The following is a 26,129-nucleotide window of genomic DNA, read 5'->3' as shown; positions in this document are numbered from 1 at the left end:
ACAGGACCTAACATAATGTCACGTCTGCTCCTGCTCCTCCCCTTTGGCGTATGACGTTGCCAGAGAACTAACCAACGGTCCTGGGATTCATCATTTACGCACACCTGGCACTCATCATTACGCGCACCTGTTAATCATGATTCACACCTGGACTCTATTACTTTCATCATCTCTTTCCCTTTATATGTCACTCTCCCATGTTCACTCACCAGTTGGTATTGTCATTGTGTATCGGCGTTCTGCCTTATGTTAGTGGCGTGTTCCTGGTTCCGACTCACCGCCCCATCATTACAGAATACCCACTCAAAATATTGAAGCAGCAGGACAACTGGACATCTCCCAGACGATTGATGAACAAGGTTACCTTCTTCATCAAAACCATGATCAGCTGGCTCAACTGGGGCCGGCCATGGAAGAGGTTCTCCGCAGTCTACAACATCTCAACAGCAGAGGATATTCTAGAGCCCGTCTACCCAACGAGTCAGCACACCAGCCCATCCAGCAACCCGCTCAGGTCAGCGATGCCCGTCTATCCCTCCCGGAGAAATATGACGGGAAACCATCCAAATGCCGTGGCTTCCTCCTTCAGTGCTCCCTCTATTTCGCACATCAGATGGGAGCCCCCACCACTGAGAGGTCTAAGGTTGCCACGGTTATTTCTCTGCTGACTGGGCGGGCATTGGAATGGGAGAGAAGAGAGGAGGAGCTCGAGTCTTATGAGGGGTTCATGGCTCTGTTTAAATGTATTTTCTATCATCCCGCGAAGGGCAGAGAGGGAGGTGAGCATCTGCTTCAGCTTAGCACGGGAATCAGACACCTGCTGAGTATGTGCATACCTTCCGGACAGTAGCAGATTCCAGTGGATGGAATGAGTCGGTGCTCAGAACGTTATCTAGAAGAGGTCTGCTCGAGGAGGGCCATCCGTCTGAATAACCTCCTCCGAGAGCGTCGGCATCTTCATCACTTTTCTCCCTCCTTCGGCGAGTGTTCGGGATCAGAGGCTGAACCCATCGAGGTAGGGGTTACACACCTTCCCGCGGCGGAATGACGCAGACGGATACAGCTGGGTCTCTGTCTGTACTGTGGCCAGGGAAGGCACAAGAGCAAAGTGTTGTCCGTTACTTCAGAATTCGGGATCCACTAGACCAGAGGGACGGTCATGGGATGTTACATCCCCTGGACCAGGAGTGAGTATTCCATCTACTGCTCTTCTGGTTAGACTCTTTGTAGTACCCATCACTTTGGCTGACTGTCCCTCATGCCCTGTGTCTACAGCTCTAGTGGATTCCGGCACCGCAGGGATCTTTATGGATCAGACACTTGCCTCCTCTCTCAATATTACTACCTACCCGCTCTCCTCTCCTTTTTTGGTTCAAGGTCTCTACTGTCGGCCTTTAGGATCTGGAACCATCACACACATCACCCAACCACTCACCCTCATCGTGGAGCCCAATCACCAAGAAAACATCCCCTTCTTCATCACCAGTGCACCAGTTCACAAGATCATAATCGGCCTACCTTGGTTTCAGCGCCATAACCCTATCATCTCATGTTCGAGGATGAGAATCACCAACTGGTCACCTGAATACCGGAGGACCTGCTTCCCTGTAGTTCCACGTCGGTTGAGAGTCCTGTGGTTGCCCTCCAGCCCAACAATCCCGGAGGAATATCAGGATTTAAGGGAGGTATTCTCAAGACCCGTGCTACCGGTCTCCCTCTTCATCGCCCCTGTGACTGTGCCATTGACCTGTTTTCCGGTGCTACACCTCCATGCAGACGTATCTACCCTCTGTTGGTGGCTGAGACCCAGACCATGGAGAACTACAGTTGAAGTCTTAGTTTTTCACAATTCCTGACTTTTAACCAAGTAAAAATTCCCTGTTTTAGGTCAGTTAGGATCACCACTTTAATTTAAGAATGTGAAATGTCAGAATAATAGTAGAGAGAATGATTTATTTCAGCTTTTATTTCTTTCATCACATTCCCAGTGGATCAGTTTACATACACTCAATTAGCATTTGGTAGCATTGCTTTTAAATTATTTAACTTGGGTCACACGTTTCAGGTAGCCTTCCACAAGCTTCCCACAATAAGTTGGGTGAATTTTGGCCCATTCCTCCTGACAGCTCGTGTAACTGAGTCAGGTTTGTAGGCCTCCTTGCTCGCACACACTTTTTCAGTTCTGCCCACAGATTTTCTATAGGATTGAGGTCAGGGCTTTGTGATGGCCACTCCAATACCTTGACTTTGTTGTCCTTAAGCCATTTTGCCACAACTTTGGAAGTATGCATGGGGTCCATTTGGAAGACCCATTTGCGACCAAGCTTTAACTTCCTGACTGATGTCTTGAGATGTTGCTTCAATATATCCACATCATTTTCGTTCCTCGTGATGCTATATATTTTGTGAAGTGCACCAGTCCCTTCTGCAGCAAAGCACCCCCCCACAACATGATGCTGCCACCCCCATGCTTCATGATTGGGATGGTGTTCTTCGGCTTGCAAGCCTCCCCATTTTTCCTCCAAACATAACGATGGTCATTATGGCCAAACAGTTCTATTTTTGTTTCATCAGACCAGAGGACATTTCTCCAAAAAGTACGATCTTTGTTCCCATGTGCAGTTGCAAACCGTAGTCTGGCTTTTTTATGGCGGTTTTGGAGCAGTAGGTTCTTGCTGAGCAGCCTTTCAGGTTATGTCAATATAGGACTCGTTTTACTGTGGATATAGATACTTTTACTTGTGTCATGCACAAAGTAGATGTCTTAACCGACTTGCCAAAACTATCATTTGTTGACAAGAAATTTGTGGAGTGGTTGAAAAACGAGTTTTAATGGCTACAACCTAAGTGTATGTAAACTTCCAACTTCAACTGTACATTCAAGAGGCCCTCCAACAGGGTTTCATTCGCAGGTCCATGTCCCCTGCGTTGGCTGGTTTCTTCTTTGTTGCCAAGAAGGAGGAAGGATTACGCCCTTGTATCGATTACCGTGGACTCAATCACCACGAAGTATCGGTACCCTCTCCCGCTGGTGCCGTCAGCCATTGAGCCGCTCCGCGGGGCCTGGTTCTTCACCAAACTGGACCTGTGGACTGCCTACAATCTCATTCGCTTCCGGGAGGGGGGTGAGTGGAAGATGCCCTTTGGCTTAGCCAATGTTCCGTCAGTGTTCCAGGCATTCGTCAACAAGGTGTTCAGGGACATGCTCAGACATCAGGTGATTGTTTACATCGATGACATCCTGATCTTCTCGACCAACCTGGAAGATCACATCACTCACGTTCGAGCAGTCCAGGATTGCCTCTTGGCTAACCACCTGATCGTCAAGGCAGAGAGACGTGCCAATTCCACCAGAGGACTGTCTCCTTCTTGGGCTCCAAATCAGCCCGCAGGGAGTGAGGATGGACGACAAGAAGGTAGATGCAGTAAGGTCATGGCCAGTCCCAACCACCATAAAGGTGTTAATGGTTTTTGGGGTTTGCCAACTTTTACCGCCGCTTCATCAGGAACTTCAGCACCCTCGCCGCCCCTCTCACCTCCCTCCTCAAGGGTGGGCCTCGTAGGTTGGTTTGGTCTCCTGCAGCCAACGAGGCCTTTCGTGAGAATTGTCCTCCCGCGTGCATCTACATTCCCACAGGGATAAGGGATTGGCTGCTGACCTGGGCACACACAGCTGTCGTCGCTGGACATTCAGGTATTTCTCGCACCATCCATTCCCTCCCTGAGAAATACTAGTGGCCCACCTTGGTGCAGGAAGTTACGCGGTATGTCAACTCCTGTTCCGTGTGTGCTCAAACTTAAGTCCCCCCGGAATGCTCAGCAGGGAAGCTCCTGCCACTTCCCGTGCCTCAGCGACCTTGGTCCAATCTATCCATTGACTTTGTTACTGATCTTCCGCCTTCTGATGTTTTCACCACCATTCTGGTGGTAGTGGATAGATTTTCCAAGTCATGTCGATTCATCCCTTTTCCTGGTCTTCCCATTGCTCTCCAGGTCGCTGAGGCACTCTTCAAGCAGGTCTTCCGTAATTATGGCTTTCCGGAGGACATCGTCTCGGACCGTGGCCCCCAATTCACATCCCGAATATGGCGGGCCTTCTTGGAGAAGCTCGGGGTCATGGTTAGTCTCACATCCGGGTATCGCCTCAGTCTAACGGGCAGGAGGAGAGGATGAATCAGGAACTAGGGAGGTACCTGAGGAGTTACTGTCAGGACCGGCAGGGTAAGTGGGCACATTTCCTTCCTTGGGCCGAGTACACCCAGAACTCTCTACGTCACTCCTCCTCTGGGTTGAACCCCTTCCAGTGTGTTTTGGGTTTACAGACGGCCCTGGCCCCATGGACCCCAGGCCAGACCATGGCTCCTGTGGTAGATGAGTGGTTCCGGCGACTGGAGGAGGTGGGAAACAATGTGCACGTGAGACTCCAGAGCGCCGTCGTCAGAAGGAACAGGCAGACCATCATCGCAGTGAGAACCCTGTGTTCCATCCTGGGGATCGTGTTTGGCTCCTACTCCGCCTGCCCTGCAAGAAACCGAGGCCCTGGTTTGTGGGGCCGTTCAAGGTTCTCCGGAGGGTCAATGAGGTGACATACATACCCTCTTTTCATGTTTATTTTTATTTTACCTTTATTTAACCAGGCAGGCCAGTTGAGAGCAAAGCAGTGTGACACAAACAACACAGTTACACATGGGATAAACAAATGTACAGTCAATAACACAATAGAAATGTTTATATACAGTGTGTGCAAATGTAGTAAGATTAGGGAGGTATGGCAATAAATAGGCCATAGTGGCAAAATAATTACAATTTAACATTAACACTGGAGTGATAGATGTGCAGAAGATGAATGTGCAAGTAGAGACACTGGGGTGCAAAGGAGCAAAAAAATAAATAACTATATGGGGATGAGGTAGTTGGGTGGACTATTTACAGATGGCTATGTACAGGTGCAATGATCGGTAAGCTGCTCTGACAGCTGATGCTTAAAGTTAGTGAGGGTGATATAAGTTTCCAGCTCAGTGATTTTTGCAATTTGTTCCAGTCATTGGCAGCAGAGAACTGGAAGAAAAGGAGGAGTTGGCTTTGGGGGTGACCAGTGAAATATACCTACTGGAGCGCGTGCTACGGGTGAGTGCTGCTATGGTGACCAGTGAGCTGAGATAAGGTGGGGCTTTACCTAGCAAAGACTTATAGATGACCTGGAGCCAGTGGATTTGGCGACGAATATGAAGCGAGGGCCAGCCAACGAGAGCATACAGGTCGCAGTGGTGGGTAGTATATGGGGCTTTTGTGACAAAACGGATGGCACTGTGAGAGACTTATTTAAGATGGTGAGGAAAGCACTTTGAAAGAATAACCAGGCATCCTCTACTGATGGAATGAGGTCAATATCCTTCCAGGATACCCGGGCCAGGTCGACTAGAAAGGCCTGATCGCTAAAGTGTTTTAGGGAGCGTTTGGCAATGATGAGGGGTGGTCGTTTGACCGCGGGCCCATTATGGACGCAGGCAATGAGACAGTGATTGCTGAGATCCTGGTTGAAGACAGCAGAGGTGTATTTAGAGGGCAGGTTGGTCAGGATGATATCTATGAGGGTGCCCGTGTTTACGGATTTAGGGTTGTACCTGGTAGCTTCCATGATAATTTGTGTGAGATTGAGGGCATCTAGCTTAGATTGTAGGACGGCCGGGCTGTTAAGCATGTCCCAGTTTAGGTCACCTAACAGTACAAGCTTAAGATAAATGGGGGGCAATTCATTCAAATATGGTGTCCAGGGCACAGCTGGTGGCTGAGTGGGGTCTATAACAAGCAGCAACAGTGAGAGACTTATTTCTGGAAAGGTGGATTTTTAAAAGCAGAAGCTCGAATTGTTTGGGCACAGACCTAGATAGCATGACAGAACTCTGCAGGCTCTCTCTGCAGTAGATTGCAACTCCACCCTCTTTGGCAGTTCTATCTTAGCGGAAAATGTTGTAGTTGGGAATGGAAATTTCAGAATTTTTGGTGGCCTTCTTAAGCCAGAATTCAGACATGGCTAGGACATCAGGGTTGGTGGAGTGTGCTAAAGCCGTGAATAAAACAAACTTAGGGAGGAGGCTTCGAATGTTAACATGCATGAAACCAAGGCTTTTACGGTTACAGAAGTCAGCAAATGATAGCGCCTGGGGAATAGAAGTGGAACTTGGGGCTACAGGGCCTGGGTTAACCTCTACATCCCCAGAGGAACAGAGGAGGAGATGGATGAAGGTAAGGCTATAAGATCTTGTAGTCTAGCGCGTTGGGGACAGAGAATAAAAGGAGCAGAATTTTGGCCGTGGTAGAAAAGATTCAAGGCTTAATGTACAGACATGGGTATGGTAGGATGTGAGTACAGTGGAGTAAAACCTAGGCGTTGAGTGACGATGAGAGAGGTTTCATCTTTGGAGGGACAAGTTAAGCCAGGTGAGGTCTCTGCATTTGTGTGGGGTGGGACTAAAGATCTATCTAAGGCATTTTGAGTGGGACAGTGAAATAAAACAGTAAAAACTAGCCAAGACAGCAGTAGACAAGGCATATTGACATTAGAAAGAGCCATAAAGCAATCACAGGTGTTGATCAGGAGAGCAAAGACAACAACGGGTAAATGGTGATGAATGTGCAGAGCGGGTCAGTTGGGTACATACAAGACCTAAGTTCGAGGCTGGGGCCGACAGGTAAACAAAATGAGGTACCGTGTTATTGAAACAGTCCAGGAGGCATCAGCTGTGTAGCCGAGTGATCATAGGGTCAAAAGAGCAGCAATAGGTCAGTCAGGGTGCTGTTCGGTAGTCACTACTACGCTAGGCGAGCAGGGGACACAGCGTTCAGAAAAGCTAGCGGGCCAGGGCTAGTAGTTGGTTCTTCGGCGACATCGTAACAGAATAGACTATTGAGACCACATCGGGCAATCACGTCGGCAGTCCAGCTGTGATGGATCGGCGGTGCTCCGGGTCGACAATAAAGGGTCCAGGCCAATTGGCAAAGGAGATATTGTAGTCCTAGAATTAGCTGGTATATGGTCCTAGCTCGAGGCTAGCTCAAAGCTAGCTGGTGCTTGCTTCGGGACAGGGGCATTAGCTAACAATAGCCACTCGGTTGCAGCTAGCTAGCTGCAATGACCCGGAGTAATGATCCGGTGTAATGATCCAGAGCGGCAGGAATCCGGTGATATGGTAGAGAGAAGCAGTCCGATATGCTCTGGTGTGATATCGCGCTGTGCAGACTGGCAGGTGTTGTCCGAGCTAGGGCTGGCTGATTACGGGGGAAAAAGGCAAAGACCGCTAGCCGTGGCTAACAAATACTAGTAGCTAGTTAGCTGGCTAGCTCCTGATGGAAGTTCCAGTTATAAGGAATAAAAATAGCTGATCCATACCACATTGGGTGAGGAGGGTTGCAGGAAAGTATATTTAGTTCGTAGATAGAAAATGAGATTAAGATATATACGAAAAAGACTGGCTATTTACACGGGATAAGACAAAGACAGATACACACATCCTACTGCAGCGCCATCTTGGAAAAACTGTCTCCCTTCTCAGGTTGATCCCCCTAGCTGATGCTGCCCCCCCCCCCCCCCCCCGGACATCGAGGGGGGCCGGGCGTATGCTGTCAGATCCCTACTGGACTCCCTGGTTGATTGGGAGGGGTATGGCCCAGAGGAGCGGTGTTGGGTTATGGTGGAGTACATTTTGGACCCCAACATCATCTGTGATTTCCACCTTCACCACCCGGACCGACTGGCTCCTCATCCTCGGGGTCGTCCCCCTGGTCGGCGTTGTCCTATGGCTGGAGCCGCACATCGGGGGGGGGGGGGGGTACTGTCACGTTTACTCCTGCTCCTCCCCTCCGGCGTACGACGTCGCCAGAGTACTAACCACCGGTCATGGGATTCATCATTACGCACACCTGTTAATCATGATTCACACCTGGACTCCATTACGTACATCATCTCCTCCCCTTTAAATGTCACTCTCCCATGTTCACTCACCAGTTGGTATTGTTCTTGTGTATCAGTGTCCTGCCATATGTTAGTGGCGTGTTTTATTAAAACGTTGCACCCGCTTCCGACTCACCGCCCCATCATTACACATAAGGACAACTTCGAGGATGCTATTCTTTTTTCTGAAATAGACTACATTTTCTTCCTATCATGCTTCTTTAGACCTGTCTAAAATAAATAATGGATTTATTGTGAAGCTGTAGGCTATATTACATGGATTTATTTGACGTTTTTGTGTTGAAGCCAGGAGATGATAAATGTGTTATGTTAATTAACGGTCAATTATCATGAGACCGACAGTTAGTTGTTTGACAATCACCGGCAGAAATGTCAGTGACTGCCACAGCCCTAGTGGTGTATAGTTGGGTTAGGGCAAGGACAGAGGCAGAGCAGTCGTAGTGATGATGGTACAGTGGAGCAAAAAAGTATTTAGTCAGCCACCAATTGTACAAGTTTTCCCACTTAAAAAGATGAGAGAGGCCTGTAATTTTCATCATAGGTACACTTCAACTATGACCGACAAAATGAGGGAAAAAAATGCAGAAAATCACATTGTAGGAATTTTTATGAATTTATTTGCAAATGATGGTGGAAAATAAGTTTTTGGTCAATAACAAAAGTTTATCTCAATACTTTGTTATATACCCTTTGTTGGCAATGACACAGGTCAAACGTTTTGTGTAAGTCTTCACAAGGTTTTCACACACTGTTGCTGGTATTTTGGCCCATTCCTCCATGCAGATCTCTTCTAGAGCAGTGATGTTTTGGGGCAACACGGACTTTCAACTCCCTCCAAAGATTTTCTATGGGGTTGAGATCTGGAGACTGGCTAGGCCACTCCAGGACCTTGAAATGCTTCTTACGAAGCCACTCCTTCGTTGCCCGGGCGGTGTGTTTGGGATCATTGTCATGCTGAAAGACCCAGCCACGTTTCATCTTCAATGCCCTTGCTGATGGTAGGCTTTGTTACTTTGGTCCCAGCTCTCTGCAGGTCATTCACTAGGTCCCCCCGTGTGGTTCTGGGATTTTTGCTCACCGTTCTTGTGATCATTTTGATCCCACGGGGTGAGATCTTGCGTGGAGCCCCAGATCGAGGGAGATTATCAGTGGTCTTGTATGTCTTCCATTTCCTAATAATTGCTCCCACAGTTGATTTCTTCAAACCAAGCTGCTTACCTATTGCAGATTCAGTCTTCCCAGCCTGGTGCAGGTCTACAATTTTGTTTCTGGTGTCCTTTGACAGCTCTTTGGTCTTGGCCATAGTGGAGTTTGGAGTATGACTGTTTGAGGTTGTGGACAGGTGTCTTTTATACTGATAACAAGTTCAAACAGGTGCCATTAATACAGGTAACGAGTGGAGGACAGAGGAGCCTCTTAAAAAAGAAGTTACAGGTCTGTGAGAGCCAGAAATCTTGCTTGTTTGTAGGTGACCAAATACTTATTTTCCACCATAATTTGCAAATAAATTCATTAAAAATCCTACAATGTTATTTTCTGGATTCTTTTTCCTCATTTTGTCTGTCATAGTTGACGTGTACCTATGATGAAAATTACAGGCCTCTCTCATCTTTTTAAGTGGGAGAACTTGCACAATTGGAGGCTGACTAAATACTTTTTTGCCCCACTGTACTGTAGTTAGGCAGGGACAGAGCAGCCCTTCTGTGATCCTCTCTTTCCCAACATGGCTATCACCTCTAATCCCATGGAGATTATCCCCTTCCCGTGCCACACAGGAAGACAGCATTAGCGCTGTGCACTGCTCAGAAAGCTCTGCCGCCTCCCTGCCTGCCTGCTACAGAACGCTGCAGTATTCCCCACAGAGCAGAGGGGATTTCACATGGATAGCCAGCCTGCGCTGCCCTTTATTAGGCTGCTACTGAGTGGTCAGCTCTGCTCTTCTCTCACCCACCCGTTGTTTGTTATAGCTAAAATACTGCTACATACAGTACCAGTCAAAAGTTTGGACACACTTACTCATTCAAGTTTATTTTTTAATTTGTACTATTTTCTACATTGTAGAATAATAGTGAAGACATCAAAACTATGTAATAACACATATGGAATCATGTAGTAACCAAAAAAGTGTTAAACATATCAAAATATATTTTAGATTCTTCAAAGTAGCCACCCTTTGCCTTGATGACAGCTTTGCACACTCTTGGCATTCTATCAACCAGCTTCATGAGGTAGTCACCTGGAGTGCATTTCAATTAACAGGTGTGCCTTGTTAAAAGTGAATTTGTGGTATTTATTCCCATCCTAATAAGTTTCAGCCAATCAGTTGTGCTGTGACCAGGTATATGGAAGATGGTATTTTACCAAATAAGGCTAAGTCCATATTATGACTAGAACAGCTCAAATAAGCAAAAGGAAATGACAGTCCATCAATACTTTAAGACATGGTCAGTCAATACCGAAAATGTAAAGTACTTTGAAAGTTTCATCAAGTGAAGAAGCAAAAACCATCAAGGGCTAGATGAAACTGGTTCTCATGAGGACCGCCACAGGTAAGGAAGACTCAGAGTTACTACTGCTGCAGAGGATAAGTTCATTGGAGTTACCAGCCTCCTAAATTGGCAATTAACTGCACCTCAGATTGCAGCCCAAATAAATGCTTCACTGAATTCAAGTAACAGACACATCTCAACATCAACTGTTCAGAGGAGACTGCATGAATCAGACCTTAATGGTCGAATTGTTGCAAAGAAACCACTACTAAAGGACACAACTAAGAAGAAGAGACTTGCTTGTGCCAAGAAACACAAACAATGGAAATCTGTCCTTTGGTCTGATGAATCCAAATTTGAGATTTTTGGAAGAGGAGGTGTGATGGGGTGGGGCTGCTTTGCTGGTGACACTGTCTGTGATTTATTTAGAATTCAACGCACACTTAACCAGCATGGCTACCACAGCACTTTGCAGCAATACGCCATCCCATCTGGTTTGCACTTAGTCACACTATCATTTGTTTTTCAACAGGACAATGACCCAAAACACACCTCCAGGCTGTGTAAGGGCTATTTGACCAAGAAGGAGAGTGATGGAGTGCTGCATCAGATGACCTGGCCTCCACAATCACCGGACATCAACCCAATTGAGATGGTTTGGGATGAGTTGGACTGCAGAGTGAAGGAAAAGCAGCCAACAAGTGCTCAGCATATGTGGGAACTCCTTCAAGACTGTTGGACAAGCATTCCAGGTGACTACCTCATGAAGCTGGTTGAGAGAATGCCAAGAGTGTGCAAAGCTGTCATCAAGGCAAAGGGTGTCTACTTTGAAGGATCTAATATATAAAATATATTTTGATTTGTTTAAAACGTTTTGGGTTAATACATGATTCCGTATGTATTATTTCATTGTGTTGATGTCTTCACTATTATTCTACAATGTAGAAAATATAGAAAATAATAGGTAGGTAGGTGTGTCCAAACTTCTGACTGGTATTGTATATACAGTTGAAGTCAGAAGTTTACATACACTTAGGTTGGAGTCATTAAAACTGGTTTTTTAACCACTCCACAAATGTCTTGTTAAAAACTATAGTTTTCGTAAGTCGGTTAGGACATCTACTTTGTGCATCACACAAGTAAGTTTTCCAACAATTGTTTACAGACAGATTATTTAACTTATAATTCACTGTATCACAATTCCAGTAGGTCAGAAGTTTACATACATTAAGTTGACTGTGCCTTTAATAAACAGCTTGGAAAATTCCAGAAAATTATGTCATGGCTTTAGAAGCTTCTGATAGGCTAATTGACATCATCATCAGAAAATAAATTGTAGACCTCCACAAGTCTGGTTCATCCTTGGGAGCAATTTCCAAATGCCTTAAGGTACCACGTTCATCTGTACAAACAATAGTACGCAAGTATAAACACCATGGGACCACGCAGCCGTCATACCGCTCAAGAAGGAGATGCGTTCTGTCTCCTAGAGATCAACATACTTTGGTGTGAAAAGTGCAAATCAATCCCAGAACAACAGCATATGACCTTGTGAAGATGCTCGAGGAAACAGGTACAAAAGATTCTATATCCACAGTAAAACGAGTCCTATATCAACGTAACCTGAAAGGCAGCTCAGCAAGAAAGAAGCCACTGCTCCAAAACCACCATAACAAAAGCCAGACTACGGTTTGCAACTGCACATGGGGACAAAGACCGTACTTTTTGGAGAAATGTCCTCTGGTCTGATGAAACAAAAATGGAACTGTTTTGCCTTAATGACCATCGTTATGTTTGGAGGAAAAAGGGGGAGGCTTGCAAGTCGAAGAACACCATCCCAACCGTGAAGCACGGGGGTGGCAGCGTCATGTTGTGGGGGTGCTTTGCTGCAGGAGCGACTGGTGCACTTCACAAAATAGATGGCATCATGAGGAACGAAAATTATGTGGATATATTGAAGCAACATCTCAAGACATCAGTCAGGAAGTTAAAGCTTGGTTGCAAATGGGTCTTCCAAATGGACAATGACTCCAAGCATACTTCCAAAGTTGTGGCAAAATGGCTTAAGGACAACAAAGTCAAGGTACTGGAGTGGCCATCACAAAGCCCTGACCTCAATCCCATAGAAAATTGGTGGGCAGAAGCGTGTGCGAGCAAGGAGACCTACAAACTTGACTCAGTTACACCAGCTCTGTCAGGAGGAATGGGCCAAAATTCACCCAACTTATTGTGGGAAGCTTGTGGAAGGCTACCAAAAACGTTTGACCCAAGTTGAACAATTTAAAGGCAATGCTACCAAATACTAATTGAGTGTATGTAAACTTCTGACCCACTGGGAATGTGATGAAAGAAATAAAAGCTGAAATAAATCATTCTCTCTACTATTATTCTGACATTTCACATTCTTAAAATAAAGTAGTGATCCTAACTGACCTAAAACAGGGAATTGTTACTTGGATTAAATGTCAGGAATTGTGAAACTGAGTTTAAATGTATTTGGCTAAGGTGTATGTAAACTTCCGACTTCAACTGTACCTAGTCCCTCACACCTCTTTCTTTCACACCTCCAGTTTGGGTTTTGAGGAATAGTGTGCCATCAAAATGAGACCTGCAGTGGGAAAGACGTTTGATCTTTCCATAGGCACCCTCTCCTGAGCCAGTGGAGACAGCTCTCTTATGATCCCCACGATACTGATTGGCTGATGTCTTGTCTTTCAGGTGAATGGAACAGAAGCAGATTATGAGTATGAGGAGATCACTCTGGAACGGTTAAGTAGGAGCAACATCACATCTTAGTTGTTACTTTAAACCCATCATCCATGGCTAACGTTTTCATAAAATAGGTGTCTCTAAAATTAAAGAGCCAATCACCAGTTGAAACAATAACAAAGTGAATTCCCTGCCACTGATTTGGGAAAAAAAACTGAGGGATGTGGCTGGAGAAATGTATTCACTCTCAAATTCATAGACAGAGCTAGGGATGACCATTCATGATATCACAATTATAGGTTTAACCATGTTTTAAGGCTATACATTGTATGTTTACATTTACCTCGTTTTCAAAAATTGGAGTAAAACAAGCTTATATTTTGGGTTCTGATGGGGTATTCAAAGCTCATGAGGGAGGCATTTGTAAGTTATATTCTTTAAGAATCAATGGGTACATATCATTAATTTGTAAGTCCAAAAATGGATGTAGCAACTGTTGATTGTCTCTTTAAGGTTCTAATGTAAATTAAAAGGTTTAAAATAAATTTAGGGGCTATATTTCAATTTAAAGGTTGAAATTTGAATACAAATTCATTTAAAAAAGGTTAAACCATGCAAGGTATGTCATTTATATTTTCATAGTGTTTCCAGGGCTCTCAGTCTTACTATATCATGAAAACGCTGTGTGTCAGGGAGCAGGGAGAGAGGAGGGAGAGGGGGGAGAGGAGCAGGGAGCTGTTTCTGTGTCTGCCTGTAAGGCTGCAGGGCTCTCTTCTCTTTTCTTTCTGCTGTGACCTGATTCAGCCACGATTTGCGCTTGCATCATTAACTCTACATCAACTTCACCATTAAAGATGGTGAGACACACATCAGAGACACACACCACCCCTAACCACAACCACACACTGAGTCTTAGTGTAGGCAATAGAGACAGGCCCTGGCCCTATACTACTGCTCTTAAATGTCACCGACCACCTTGATTCAGTCTTATGTAGCAAAATTTGAAATTGTTTTTTACATTGGATAAAAGCAGAGACACAGAGCTATAAAATGGTTTATCATACACTGTATTTGAGGAACAATTGGAAAGTAATTCTGCTTTGAAAGTTGATAAACTTGTAACCTCACTTTTGAGAAAATGGCCTTTGAATTTTTTGGTACCAACTGGAGAGCTCTTCTTTGTCTACACCCATTCAACATTGTTCACACCCTCTTAAGCTTTAGCCCCACCCATTTCTTTAAGGGTTGATCTGAGCATTCTGTTCTAACAATAGCAGTCAAGCTCCCAAGCTAACTGGCCAACTTGCTAGCTATTTCCAGACACAAATGAGAGAACAGCTCACTGAACATTACTCACCCTTGCAGAGCTGGTTAGGCTGTTTTTATTTTATCCAGAGCGTTGGCTGCTGCAACTGTGCTGTCAGATTGTCCGTCGTAAATTCAGAGCGTTTCGCTTTCGGAACGTTCAGAGCATACAAGGGACGCAGAGCATTCTGATCTCACAATGGCAGTCAAGCACCCAAGCTAACTGCCTAACATTGGCTAGCTTGCTAGCTACTTCTAGACACAAATGAGAGAACACCCCCCTCTGACCATTTTACTCACCCTAGCAGAGCTGAATATACTTTTTTTCATGTTATCCAGAGTGTTGGTGACTGTAACTGGGCTGCTGGCAACAATTTAATTACACTTTCTGACGACGTTTACTGACACCGGCCATATTCAACGGAGGTTGAGCGTTCGTAAATTCATCAGTTATTCCACGCTCTGGCACACTCAAACGAGAGTGCTCTGAAATCGGAGTAGAGGGCCAGACTGAATTTACAATCACACCCAAAACGGTTACTTGCATAGTGGAGTCTTTTGTTAAAACATGTAGCTAGCTAGGTAAACAATGAACCATAATCCCAACTCATGACATTACCACCCTGCATGAATCTGCAGGTAGCTAACCAACCAGGATCAATGTTAGCTAGCTAACATTAGGCTATAACTAGCCAAGCAAATGGCTCTGAGATACAAATAATAAGATCATCCATGTAACGTTAGCTAGCAAGCCAGCCAGCTAACGTTAGCTAGCTAGCTAACATTACACTAACTTGGAATGAAAACAATTTTCTGTCAAAATTAGAAATGTGTAATATCTGAAAATGTACTCTCTTACCCATTTTCCGAGTCGTATTACACCACTACAACCAAGGCTGGAATCAAATTACCACGTATATGGCTATGTTCTTCGGCCAAGCTAGATTGTGAGTATTGTGAGCCTTGCTGGCTGTTCGGAGATCGGAGTGCCCCTTGTCTGATGTGTGGGTGAATGGGGTGAGAGATTGGCGCCATCTAACATCCAAAATAGCATGTCACGAGACATCCCAGATTCACATGGGTGTCTGTTTGGTATATGACCAATGGAAGCCCAATGGCACTATTGATACAGAGATGGAGAGAGGCGTGCGTACGCAGCAAATTTCTGGCAACAGGTGTTGGAGCGCATAGCTAATCTCACACTTGCATCATGTAATTTGGCTTTCAGAGGGCACCGTGAAAAGCTGGGGCAGTCCAACAGTGGGAATTTTCTCAGTGTAATTGAACTGCTGTCATTTTACGACCCAGTTCTGAAATAACTTTTAGAACGCCCGCATGATCCGTTAACTATCTCAGTCATCAAATCCAAAATGAGCTGATTTATATTTTAGCCGAGCGAGTGAAGTGTGACATTCAGGGAGAGATGCAGGAAGCCCTATTTTTTCTATTATTATGGACACCACACCGGATGTGTCCAAAGTAGACCAGTTAAACCAAGTCTATCGCTATGTGAGAGTGATAAGGGATGCAAATAATGTCGCCACAGATCTGACCATCACAGAGTCGTTTTGGGGATTTCTGGAGACAGCTTCAACATAAAATCCTGGGCAGCATAGAGGATAATGGGCTGAATATTTCAAAATGTCGAGAGCAGGGGTATGATGGAGCTGCTAACATGAGCGGGGTCTATTCGGGTGTGCAGGCCAAAATATCAGAAAAAGAGCCACTTGCTGTTTATGTGCATCGCACAATCTTAACCTGGCTCTCAATGACTCCGTCAAAAATGTGCCAGAGATTAAACAGTTTTATGATACTGTTGAACTGTTATACACCTTCTTCGGGCATAGCATGAAGAGATGGTCAATGTTGAGTGGTACATTTTATTTTGCATCAGAAAAATAAAGTAACTCTAAAACGACTGTGTCCCACCCGCTGGTCATCTAGATATGATGACCGCCCTGAGATACAGATATGTGGACGTAATGAAGGCCCTCACCAAGATTGTGCATTTACGTGACAAGAAGGACGAGAGGGATGATGCAGCAGCACTGAAAAATAAACGTTTTTTAGACTAAGGTTTTAGAAAATGTGAACATCATCTCCAAAATGCTACAGGCCAAAGACACAGACCTGCACAGAGCAGTCAGCCTACTCAAGGACATGATAGAGGTCCTGTCCGGATTCCGACAGGATTTTGAGAAGGCCAACGTCACTGCAAAGACCCTTGCCGACAAATGGGGAGCTCAGAACGCATTTGAAGACACTCGGAGAAGGAAGGCAAGGCATAATTTTGATGAGCTATGCGAGGACGAGCGACTGTCTGATGAGAGAGAAGTTTTAGAGTCAACGTCTTTAATGCAAACCTTGACAGCGTTATCCACCAGCTGTCAAACAGATGTAAAAGTCTGCGGGCAACATTGAGTCTGATTGACTCCATGCACCCCACTACCCTGGCCAACGCAGATGATGATGCGCTCTATGAGACAGCCAGCCGGCTGGCAGAACATTACAGCAAATATATATCAGCAAGCTTCCCTGGCCAATTACTCTCTTTCAGGGCCTGATTTATTAAGAAGGAAATAGCAAAGCACACTACAGTGAGAGACCTGGCCAAGATGATCATTGTGGATTACAATTCAGTCACTGCTACATTTGGGGAAGTAGTTACAGCGATGCTCCTTTTTATGACTTTTTCCAAACTGAAAATAATTAAATCATACCTGAGGAGCAGCATGGGACACGAGAGACTGAGTGGGTTGGCCATTCTGTCCATTGAAAACACCAGGGCCAGGACCATGGATTTGAATGCCATCATCAACGACTTTGCAGAGAGCAAGATCTGTCGATTGCCAATAAAATGAGTGACTAAGCTTATATTTTTACAGGGCAGGCTACCCAGACAGTCTATATAAATCAAGCTTTATTGAGATTAGTTTACATTGCTTGTCAATCTACGACTATGCACGATCTGTCTTTGGAAACCATGTTCTGGTGCACGGCCGCTGAGCCTTTTCAATGTCATCAAAGCCTATATGTTTAACTAGGCTATAAGAATAATAGTAAGCACATACGCGTCATATACTGTTAAAATACATGCTGCCATTTAAGCAATATGTCTGAATGCTCCACTTGATTGATTTGCTGGTATTTTTGCTATAGGCCTCTGTGGGAGGAAGACCATTTGAATACCGGTATGTCAGTTTTGCCGCCATGCATGACTTCAGCGAGTATGTACTGGGTCATTAACTGTGTTTCAGTGTTTCTGTCAAGAGATTGATCTATATATGTATGTTTTATAATATAGGCTATTGCCTATTATTTGCAGATAAAATAGGGTGTTTTTTGACCGCTTTGTGCTTTCCGTGGTGCTGATCGACTTATACGGGTTTATTTCTGACCGCGGTCCATGGTGCTGAATGTATTGGCTATATTGCGGCTTCTCTGGTAACAGCTTCAAATGTGCCCTTAGATTAGGTTCTGCTCTGCTGTTACAATGCTTAGTAATATTAACACAGCCTTACCAACACAATGATTTACATTTTAAGGGAAATATGGGGGGTATAGGGGGCCGTATTTTTTGGGGGAACCTCGGGCCCATCATGATTAAGCTACGCTACTGGTCCTAGCTATGGAGTTTAATATAAAACCTTATAAGTAATATAGCCTGTATTTTTCCTTATTTGAAGTAGACGTGGAGATATATACTTACAGTATATACCTCAGGTCAAATTATGAAATACAAATGATGGAATAGAAATGGTTTATAATTATATTTTAAATTAACTGAACAGTATACTCAATGTTGTACTTGAATGACTTCATTATAACATTGCAGTGCATTTACATACAGTACCGTTCAAAAGTTTGGGGTCACTTAGAAATGTCCATGTTTTTGAAAGAAAAGCACATTTTGTGGTCCATAAAAATAACATCAAATTGATCAGAAATACAGTGTAGACATTGTTAATGTTGTAATTGACTATTGTAGCTAGAAACGGCAGACTACATAGACGTACAGATGCCCATTATCAGCAACCATCACTCCTTTGTTCCAGTGGCACGTTGTGTTAGCTAATCCAAGTTTATCATTTTAAAAGGCTAATTGATCATTAGACAACCCTTTTGCAATTGTTAGCACAGCTGAAAACGGTTGTCCTGATTAAAGAAGCAATAAAACTGGCCTTCCTTAGAGTAGTTTGGTATCTGGAGCATCAGCATTTGTGGGTTCGATTACAGGCTCAAAATGGCCAGAATTACAGGCTCAAAATGGCTAGAAACAAAGACTCTTCTTCTGAAACTCGTCAGTCTATTCTTGTTCTGAGAAATGAAGTCTATTCCATGTGAGAAATAGCCAAGAAACTGAAGATCTCGTACAACGCTGTGTACTACTCCCTTCACAGAACAGCGCAAACTGGCTCTAACCAGAATAGAAAGAGGAGTGGGAGGCCCCGGTGCACAACTGAGCAAGATGACAAGTACATTAGAGTGTCTAGTTTGAGAAACAGATGCCTCACAAGTCCCCAACTGGCAGCTTCATTAAATAGTACCCGCAAAACACCAGTCTCAACGTCAACAGTGAAGGGATGCTGGCCTTCTAGGCAGAGTTGCAAAGAAAAAGCCATCTCTCAGACTGGCCAATAAAAATAAAATATTAAAATTGGCAAAAGAACACAGACACTGGACAGAGGAACTCTGCCTATGACATGTAACAGTTGATTTGAACCAAACCCATTTCTCTCTTCTGCCCCTCTATGTAGGGTAACTCGGGGTTGGGCTTCAGTATTGCAGGGGGAACAGATAACCCCCACATTGGAGAAGACCCCAGTATCTTCATCACCAAGATCATCCCTGGAGGAGCTGCAGCTCAGGACGGATGCCTCAGGTTGGTAACACCAACCTGTATGTATGGTTACATGATCCCAATCGCATTTCAGCCTATGAACTGAATCACATTGCAGCTTATGGGTCCAAGGTGTGAATCACATTAACTGACTCCTGTTGATTCTCCCTGTGGAGTAAATGACTAATGTATTTGATTATCCTGGGTAAAGAATGAATAACTAATGTATTTGAGTCTCCTGGCTGCAGAGTGAATGACTGATGTTTTTGACTAACCTGGCTGCAGAGTGGAAGATTTATGTATTTGACTCTTCCTGCAGAGTTAATGACTGATGTATCTGACCAAGGGTGAATGTAGAATTCATTTATTTCTGGTATGCGACCTCCTATGTGTGCACCCAAAAAATGTACTGGCATAACAGGCCTGGCCCTGGATGTTCTGCCATCCTCTGGCCTGCTCGCCTCCCTACCTCTGAGGAAGCACAGCTCCCGCTCAGCCCAGTCAAAACTGTTCACTGCTCTGGCACCCCAATGGTGGAACAAGCTCCCTCACGACGCCAGGACAGCGGAGTCAATCACCACCTTCCGGAGACACCTGAAACCCCACCTCTTTAAGGAATACCTGGGATAGGATAAAGTAATCCTTCTACCCCCCCCCCCAAAAGATTTAGATGCACTATTGTAAAGTGGTTGTTCCACTGGATATCTTAAGGTGAATGCACCAATTTGTAAGTCGCTCTGGATAAGAGCGTCTGCTAAATGACTTAAATGTAAATGTAAATGAGACAAAACATTGCCACCCCCCTCCGATCCACGCTGAACTAGAAAGGTGTACAGCAGAGGTCGGCAATAGGTTTGGCCCTGGGCAATTTTTTTTATTTTTCTAATAGTCGGAAGAACAGAACATAATAGCAGCCCAATTCATATGCCTATGCTACAAATGAAAACATTTTTAACACATCTGGTTAGTCAGCTATATAGTCAGTTCAATGTCCGTAACATATTTTCACTGATTGCACTGATAAAATCACAAATGTCTCTATTAAATTCGTTTTTTATATTTCTTTGTGCGCTGAATGGGGAAAAACTGCTTGCAATCAAGAGAAAATATCTCTCAGAAAAAGTCTCATTAGAAAGGTGGATAATGAAAATAGAATTTTCAGGGAAGAATGGACTGAGAAATGGGCATATTTCTCCAATGTCAAACCAGAGTGTCTTGTTTGAACAAAACGGTTGTTGTTTGCAAATAATTCTATATTATGAATTTTAACATGGCAATTTCAAAGGTTACCTTTTCACCCAATTGTAAGCTTCAACTGCTGGCTACTCGTCCATTGCTTAACCCAACAACAGAAGTGCCCATTAACCTGCCCATTAACATCGACGGGGCTGCGGTAGAGTGAGTCGAGAGTTTCAAGTTCCTTGGTGTCCACATCACCAACAAACTGGTCTAAAACACACCAAGATAGTCGTGAAGAGGGCAGGACAACCCCTTTTCCCCCTCAGGAGACTAAACGATTTGGCATGGGTCCCCAGATCTTCAGAAAGTTCTACAGCTGCACCATCGAGAGCATCTTGACCAGTTGCATCACCACCCGGTATGGAAACTACTCGGCATCCGACCGTAAGGCACTACAGAGGGTAGTGCTTACGGCCCAGTAAGTAACTGGAGCCAAGCTTCCTGCCATCCCGGACTTATAAACTAGGCGGTGTCAGAGAAAGGTGCAAAGAATTGTCAAAGACTCCAGTTACCCAAGTCATAGACTGTTCTCTCTTCTACCGCACCACTGCGACCTGTATACTCTGGTTGGGCGGTCCTCACTACATGCCAAACCCACTGGCTCCAGGTCATCTAAGTCTTTGCTAGGTAAAGCTCCAACTTATCTCAGATCACTGACCACCATAGCAACACCCACCCGTAGCACGCACTCCAGCAGGTATATTTCACTGGTCATCCCCAAAGCCAACACCTGCTTTGGCCGCCTTTCCTTCCAGTTCTCTGCTGCCAATGACTGGAACGAATTGCAAAAATCACTGAAGTTGGAGACATATCTCCCTCACTAACTTTAAGAGTCAGCTGTCAGAGCAGCTTACCGATCGCTGCAGCTGTACACAGCCCATCTGTAAATAGCTCCTCCTACCAACTACCTACCTCATCCCCATATTTGTTTTACTTTTTCTGTTCTTTTGCACACCAGTATTTCTACTTACACATCCTCATTTGCACATTTTTCACTCCAGTGTAAATTGCTGAATTGTAATTACTTAGCCACTATTGGCCTATTTATTGCCTTACCTCCTTACTTCATTTTGCACACACTGTATACAGATTTTTCTATTGTGTTATTGACTGTACATTTATTTATCCCATCTGTAACTCTGTGTTTTTGTCGCACTGCTTTGCTTTATCTTGGCCAGGTCGCAGTTGTAAATGAGAACTTGTTCTCAAACTGGCCTACCTGGTTAAATAAAGGTGAAAAATAAATAAATAAGATTTAATAAATATTTTTTTAACTCTTTGAACTGCATTGTTGGTTAAGGGCTTGTAAGTAAGCTTTTCACGGTAAGGTCTACACCTGTTGTATTTGGCGCATGTAACAAATACAATCTGATTTGATTTTGATTTGAATTGAACGCTTTATCTGGATACTTTTTATTTATTTCTAAATATAAAGCTAGCAATAAGTATCCTTTTTGCCATTTTCTTTAAGAAAGGGTATGGCATACCCTCACTCAATTTGAGCCCTGTTTTTAAACGAACACACCAAGCCCTTCCCAGACACAGAGGTATTTAAGGAGTGCATGGTGACAGTATTGGAGGATTTGGCTATACCGACAAAATCTATGCATAGCATAATTGCGTCCATCAAACAGGTAAACCAACCTCTTATTTTTGTAGGAAAGAGTAGGCTTCAACAAAGTCATCTTGTTGTTAGTGAAGTCGAATTAAAATGAAGACAATTGTTGAAATTAATTACTTTCAGCACCATTTGCTGTCCACGTCTGTTTGATTATGCCGCAGCCACACAAAAGCTGATGTCTTCTCCTGCGCTCTCTCTCCTCAATAATAAGTTAATGATTGAAAAAGTGTCTCGTGAAATTGTAATACATTTGGTCTCCAGTCTATGGGCTACAGAAAAACCACATAGGCTACTACTCTTTCTACCGTAGGCTATATTAATTTGATGAAGCGTGGTGGAGCGCCTCAGCGCTGAGTCTCTCCCACGGCACCCTGGAGAGGTGCGCTGGGTGTGGATAAGCTAAATATTTTGCACCCCTGCCTTTGGCAAAGTGGGCTCTGCTTATAATGGGGCGGCATCAACACTCACCTACTGTGAACAGCCCTCATGTCACTGGGTGAGAGAAGTTATCATTGTTTTTGGGCAGAATAATATGAGGTGTTATGTGTTGTTGGAGGTGCGTCTTGGTCAGTTCAGCTCGGAAAATGCCACCTTGGAATGCCTAATCCTGCCCCACGGGCTGTACGGGCAGCCCGTGGGGCCTAATCATATAATTGTATTTAGAATCCATATTAATTCAATAGCCTTTCTGTGGGCCTAGTCATAAAGATTTGTCATTTAACTTTTATTGTGGCATAAACACAATAAGTCATGATGTTTTCTTCTGACTGTCAAACAATCACTTCAAATGGCTCCTTTACTAGGCTACCCGCATACATTCATCCACTCGCAACATATTTCCAGCCTCCAAATAGTTGTTAATGGGAAGAGACATCTTTTACACAAAACACCAAAAAGTGAAATGACATTTGGTGATTGTCATTAGGCCAGAATTAATGCCTCCACTGCTGTCCGCACGCATTTCTGCCTTGGCAAATTTCAGTGTTCTTGTCAAACCACATCGCATTTTGGAGCATAGGATATACTCTAGGCCGACCACCCGTTTTCAAGTCTATTCACTCATATTAATGCTTCTGCCATATGGTAATGATAAATAATGGTGTAATAGCCTACAGTTTTCTTGACATTTTGTTTTCATTATTGTGATAGGCTCATGTTTTACCTGTACAGAATACCCCCACTATTTATTTTGCCCTGATGCTGTACAGGACCATACCGCCTTACTTTCACCCTTGTATCTGACTCTTCTGGCTGCAGAGTTAATGACTGGTGTGTTTGACACTTCCTGCAGAGTGAATGACTGCATCTTGAGCGTAAACGAGGCAGACGTGAGGGATGTGACCCACAGTAAGGGCGTGGAGGCCCTAAAAGTGGCCGGCTGCATCGTCAGGCTCTACGTCCGCAGGAGAAAAGCCCTCTCAGAGAAGATCATGGAGCTCAAACTAGTCAAAGGTCCTAAAGGTAAGAGAACCATGGAGCTCAAACTTGCCAAAGGTCCTAAAGGTAAGAAAACCATGGAGCTCAAACTAGTCAAAGGTCCTAAAGGTTAGAAAACCATGGAGCTCAAAGTAATTAAAAGGTCCAAAAGGTAAGGGAGTTTAAAGCTAGACACAGTGATATGATATCATCGTACATTGCGGGGTGACTTCCTATACATAAGTCTACCTTAAAATGTGTTGAGTTGATCGATAACTTTATGATGCTTGTTGACTCTCTGTGGTCATTGTGCTCCAGGTGATACCCTCTGAATGACCCCCTGAGGATTAATATAGTTTCAATACGGTTTTATTGTTGTAATACACTCCCCTCACTCCCCTTCTCTTTCTCCCTCTCTCTACCCTTCTCTTTTCCCTTTCTCTCTCTCACTCTTTTCCTTCCTACCTCTGTCTCCAGGGCTAGGGTTCAGTATTGCGGGGGGAGTAAGGAACCAGCACATTCCAGGCGACAACAACATCTATGTCACCAAGATCATTGAGGGAGGGGCTGCACACAAAGACGGGAGGTTGCAAATAGGAGACAAACTATTGGCTGTAAGGACCTAACATAGTACTGTAACTTCATCTTCTCCTTACTGAAAGACAGTACCCACTGGGCACAGACGTCAGTTCAATGTCTAGTTTTGATTAACATTTAATTGAGTTGTCAACTAACGTGAATTCAACCTGAAATCAACAACAAAAAATGAACCATGTCATTGGATTTAGGTTTAAAGTTGTGGTCCTCTGTAGCTCAGTTGCAACGGCAGGATAGTGGGTTTGATTCCCGGGATCACCAATATGTAAAATGCACACATGACTGTAAGTCGCTTTGGATAAAATTGTCTGCTAAATGACATATTATTTTTATAAAGTTGAGTGAAAAACATAGACATTTTCAAAATTCCTTTACATTGATTACTTTTTGCAAATCCAATCAGTTTTCCACGTTGATTCAAGGGCTGGGAATTCCCAGTGACCTCACTATGTGATATTCTCACGATACTTAGGTGCCGATATGTACACTATAGCGATTCTCATTGTTCTATATACAGTACCAGTCAAAAGTTTGGAGACACCTACTCATTACATGGTTTTTCTTTGTTTGTACTATTTTCTACATTGTAGAATAATAGTGAAAACATCAAACTATGAAATAACACATATTGAATCATGTAACCAAAAAAGTGTTAAACAAATCTAAATATTTTTTATATTTGAGATTCTTCAAAGTAGCTAACCTTTGCCTCGATGACAGCTTTGCACACTCTTAACATTCTCTCAACCAGCTTCATGAGGAATGCTTTTCTAACAGTCTTGAAGGAGTTCCCACATATGCTGAGCACTTGTTGGCTGCTTTTCCTTCACTCTGTGGTTTCATCTGTGGATTATCGATTCGATAATCTACAGATGAAACAATAACATAATGGTCGCCCCGCTTCTGTTTTGGAAAAAAGCTGAGGGATGGGCCTGGAGATAATAGACAGAGCTATGGATGCAAGGACTGGCCATCCATGGTATCAAAATTACTGTTTTAACCATGAGGCTATACAGTGTTTGTTTACATTTACGATGTTTACAAACATGGGAGAAAAACAAGCTTATATTTTGAGTTCGCATAGAGTGTGACAGTTGAACTAAGATCATGAGGCTTAAGTTATATTCTTCAAAAATGAATGTGTGTATATATATATGTAATTTATGAGTTCAAAAATTGATGTAGCAACTACAGATTGACCCTTTAAATTTATCAAAAGTGTGCGAGTTTGAGCATGTGTCCATCAGGCCTATGGATTTAAAAAAAATTAAAAGCATGAATTAGATTGAGCAATAAAAGCCCAACTTTTATTCAAAAGGCTGGGATCCACACCGTGCAGCTGTTGCAAGAGTGCATTTTTTCACTGGCTGTCCACTGGTATCAAAAACAATGATTGATTGGCAGCTTAAACTTCCTCAATTCAATCATTATTGTGTTCAAATACACATTTAGATTTGTGAACAGCCATCCACAACAACCACAATCCGTAAGGCGCAAATAGCTAAATGAGAGAGCAACAGTGGGATTCACATCACTGCGCTATGTAGATATCAATAATAAGTGATATCCGTCATCCTTACCTCCAAGCGTTTATTCAAATTGGAAGACATAGCTTGGACTGTAGCCTACAAAAGCCTATTCCTGCTCTTTTCCCGCGATCCATCAAACCCATTTGGTGTGTCATCAAAGTGGTCTCTGTCTTGTGGTCAAACTCGCTCAGGTGGAACAAACTTAAACGTGTGCCTTTTTTCAATGCTGATTTGAATGTCATTGGGAAAACAGAGAAGTGTGAAATATTTTCTTTTCACAAATCTTGCTGAATTAAAAGTAATCCTCGAAGTAATCAAATCGTTTTTCAAAAGTATTTAATCTGATTTTTGCAGGTTACGTAACGGATTGCAGTTACCGGTAATCCGTTACTCCCCAACCCTGTATATTGCG

The 26,129-nt window shown here is 43.8% G+C and overlaps 1 protein-coding gene across 7 annotated transcripts in view; it reads left to right on the top strand.

Annotated features, from left to right (window-relative positions):
• Positions 1–26,129, top strand: part of LOC115192178 (discs large homolog 1-like protein) — a 218,006-nt gene that overhangs the window by 86,078 nt on the left and 105,799 nt on the right. For 4 of the 7 annotated variants that reach the window (XM_029750381.1, XM_029750384.1, XM_029750383.1 and 1 more), the window contains 4 exons: positions 13,180–13,230; positions 19,233–19,357; positions 23,467–23,636; positions 24,069–24,205. The exons of 1 other annotated variant lie outside the window; for it this stretch is intronic. In XM_029750381.1, the coding sequence (XP_029606241.1) occupies positions 13,180–13,230; positions 19,233–19,357; positions 23,467–23,636; positions 24,069–24,205 (483 nt within the window). 2 more of the 7 variants (XM_029750386.1, XM_029750385.1) reach the window with 2 other exon arrangements.

Source organism: Salmo trutta, chromosome 4 (genome assembly GCF_901001165.1).
Source record: "Salmo trutta chromosome 4, fSalTru1.1, whole genome shotgun sequence".
Taxonomy (NCBI): Eukaryota; Metazoa; Chordata; class Actinopteri; order Salmoniformes; family Salmonidae; genus Salmo; species Salmo trutta.
Note: the sequence above shows the minus strand (reverse complement) of the source record. Positions and strands in the feature narration are given on the sequence as shown.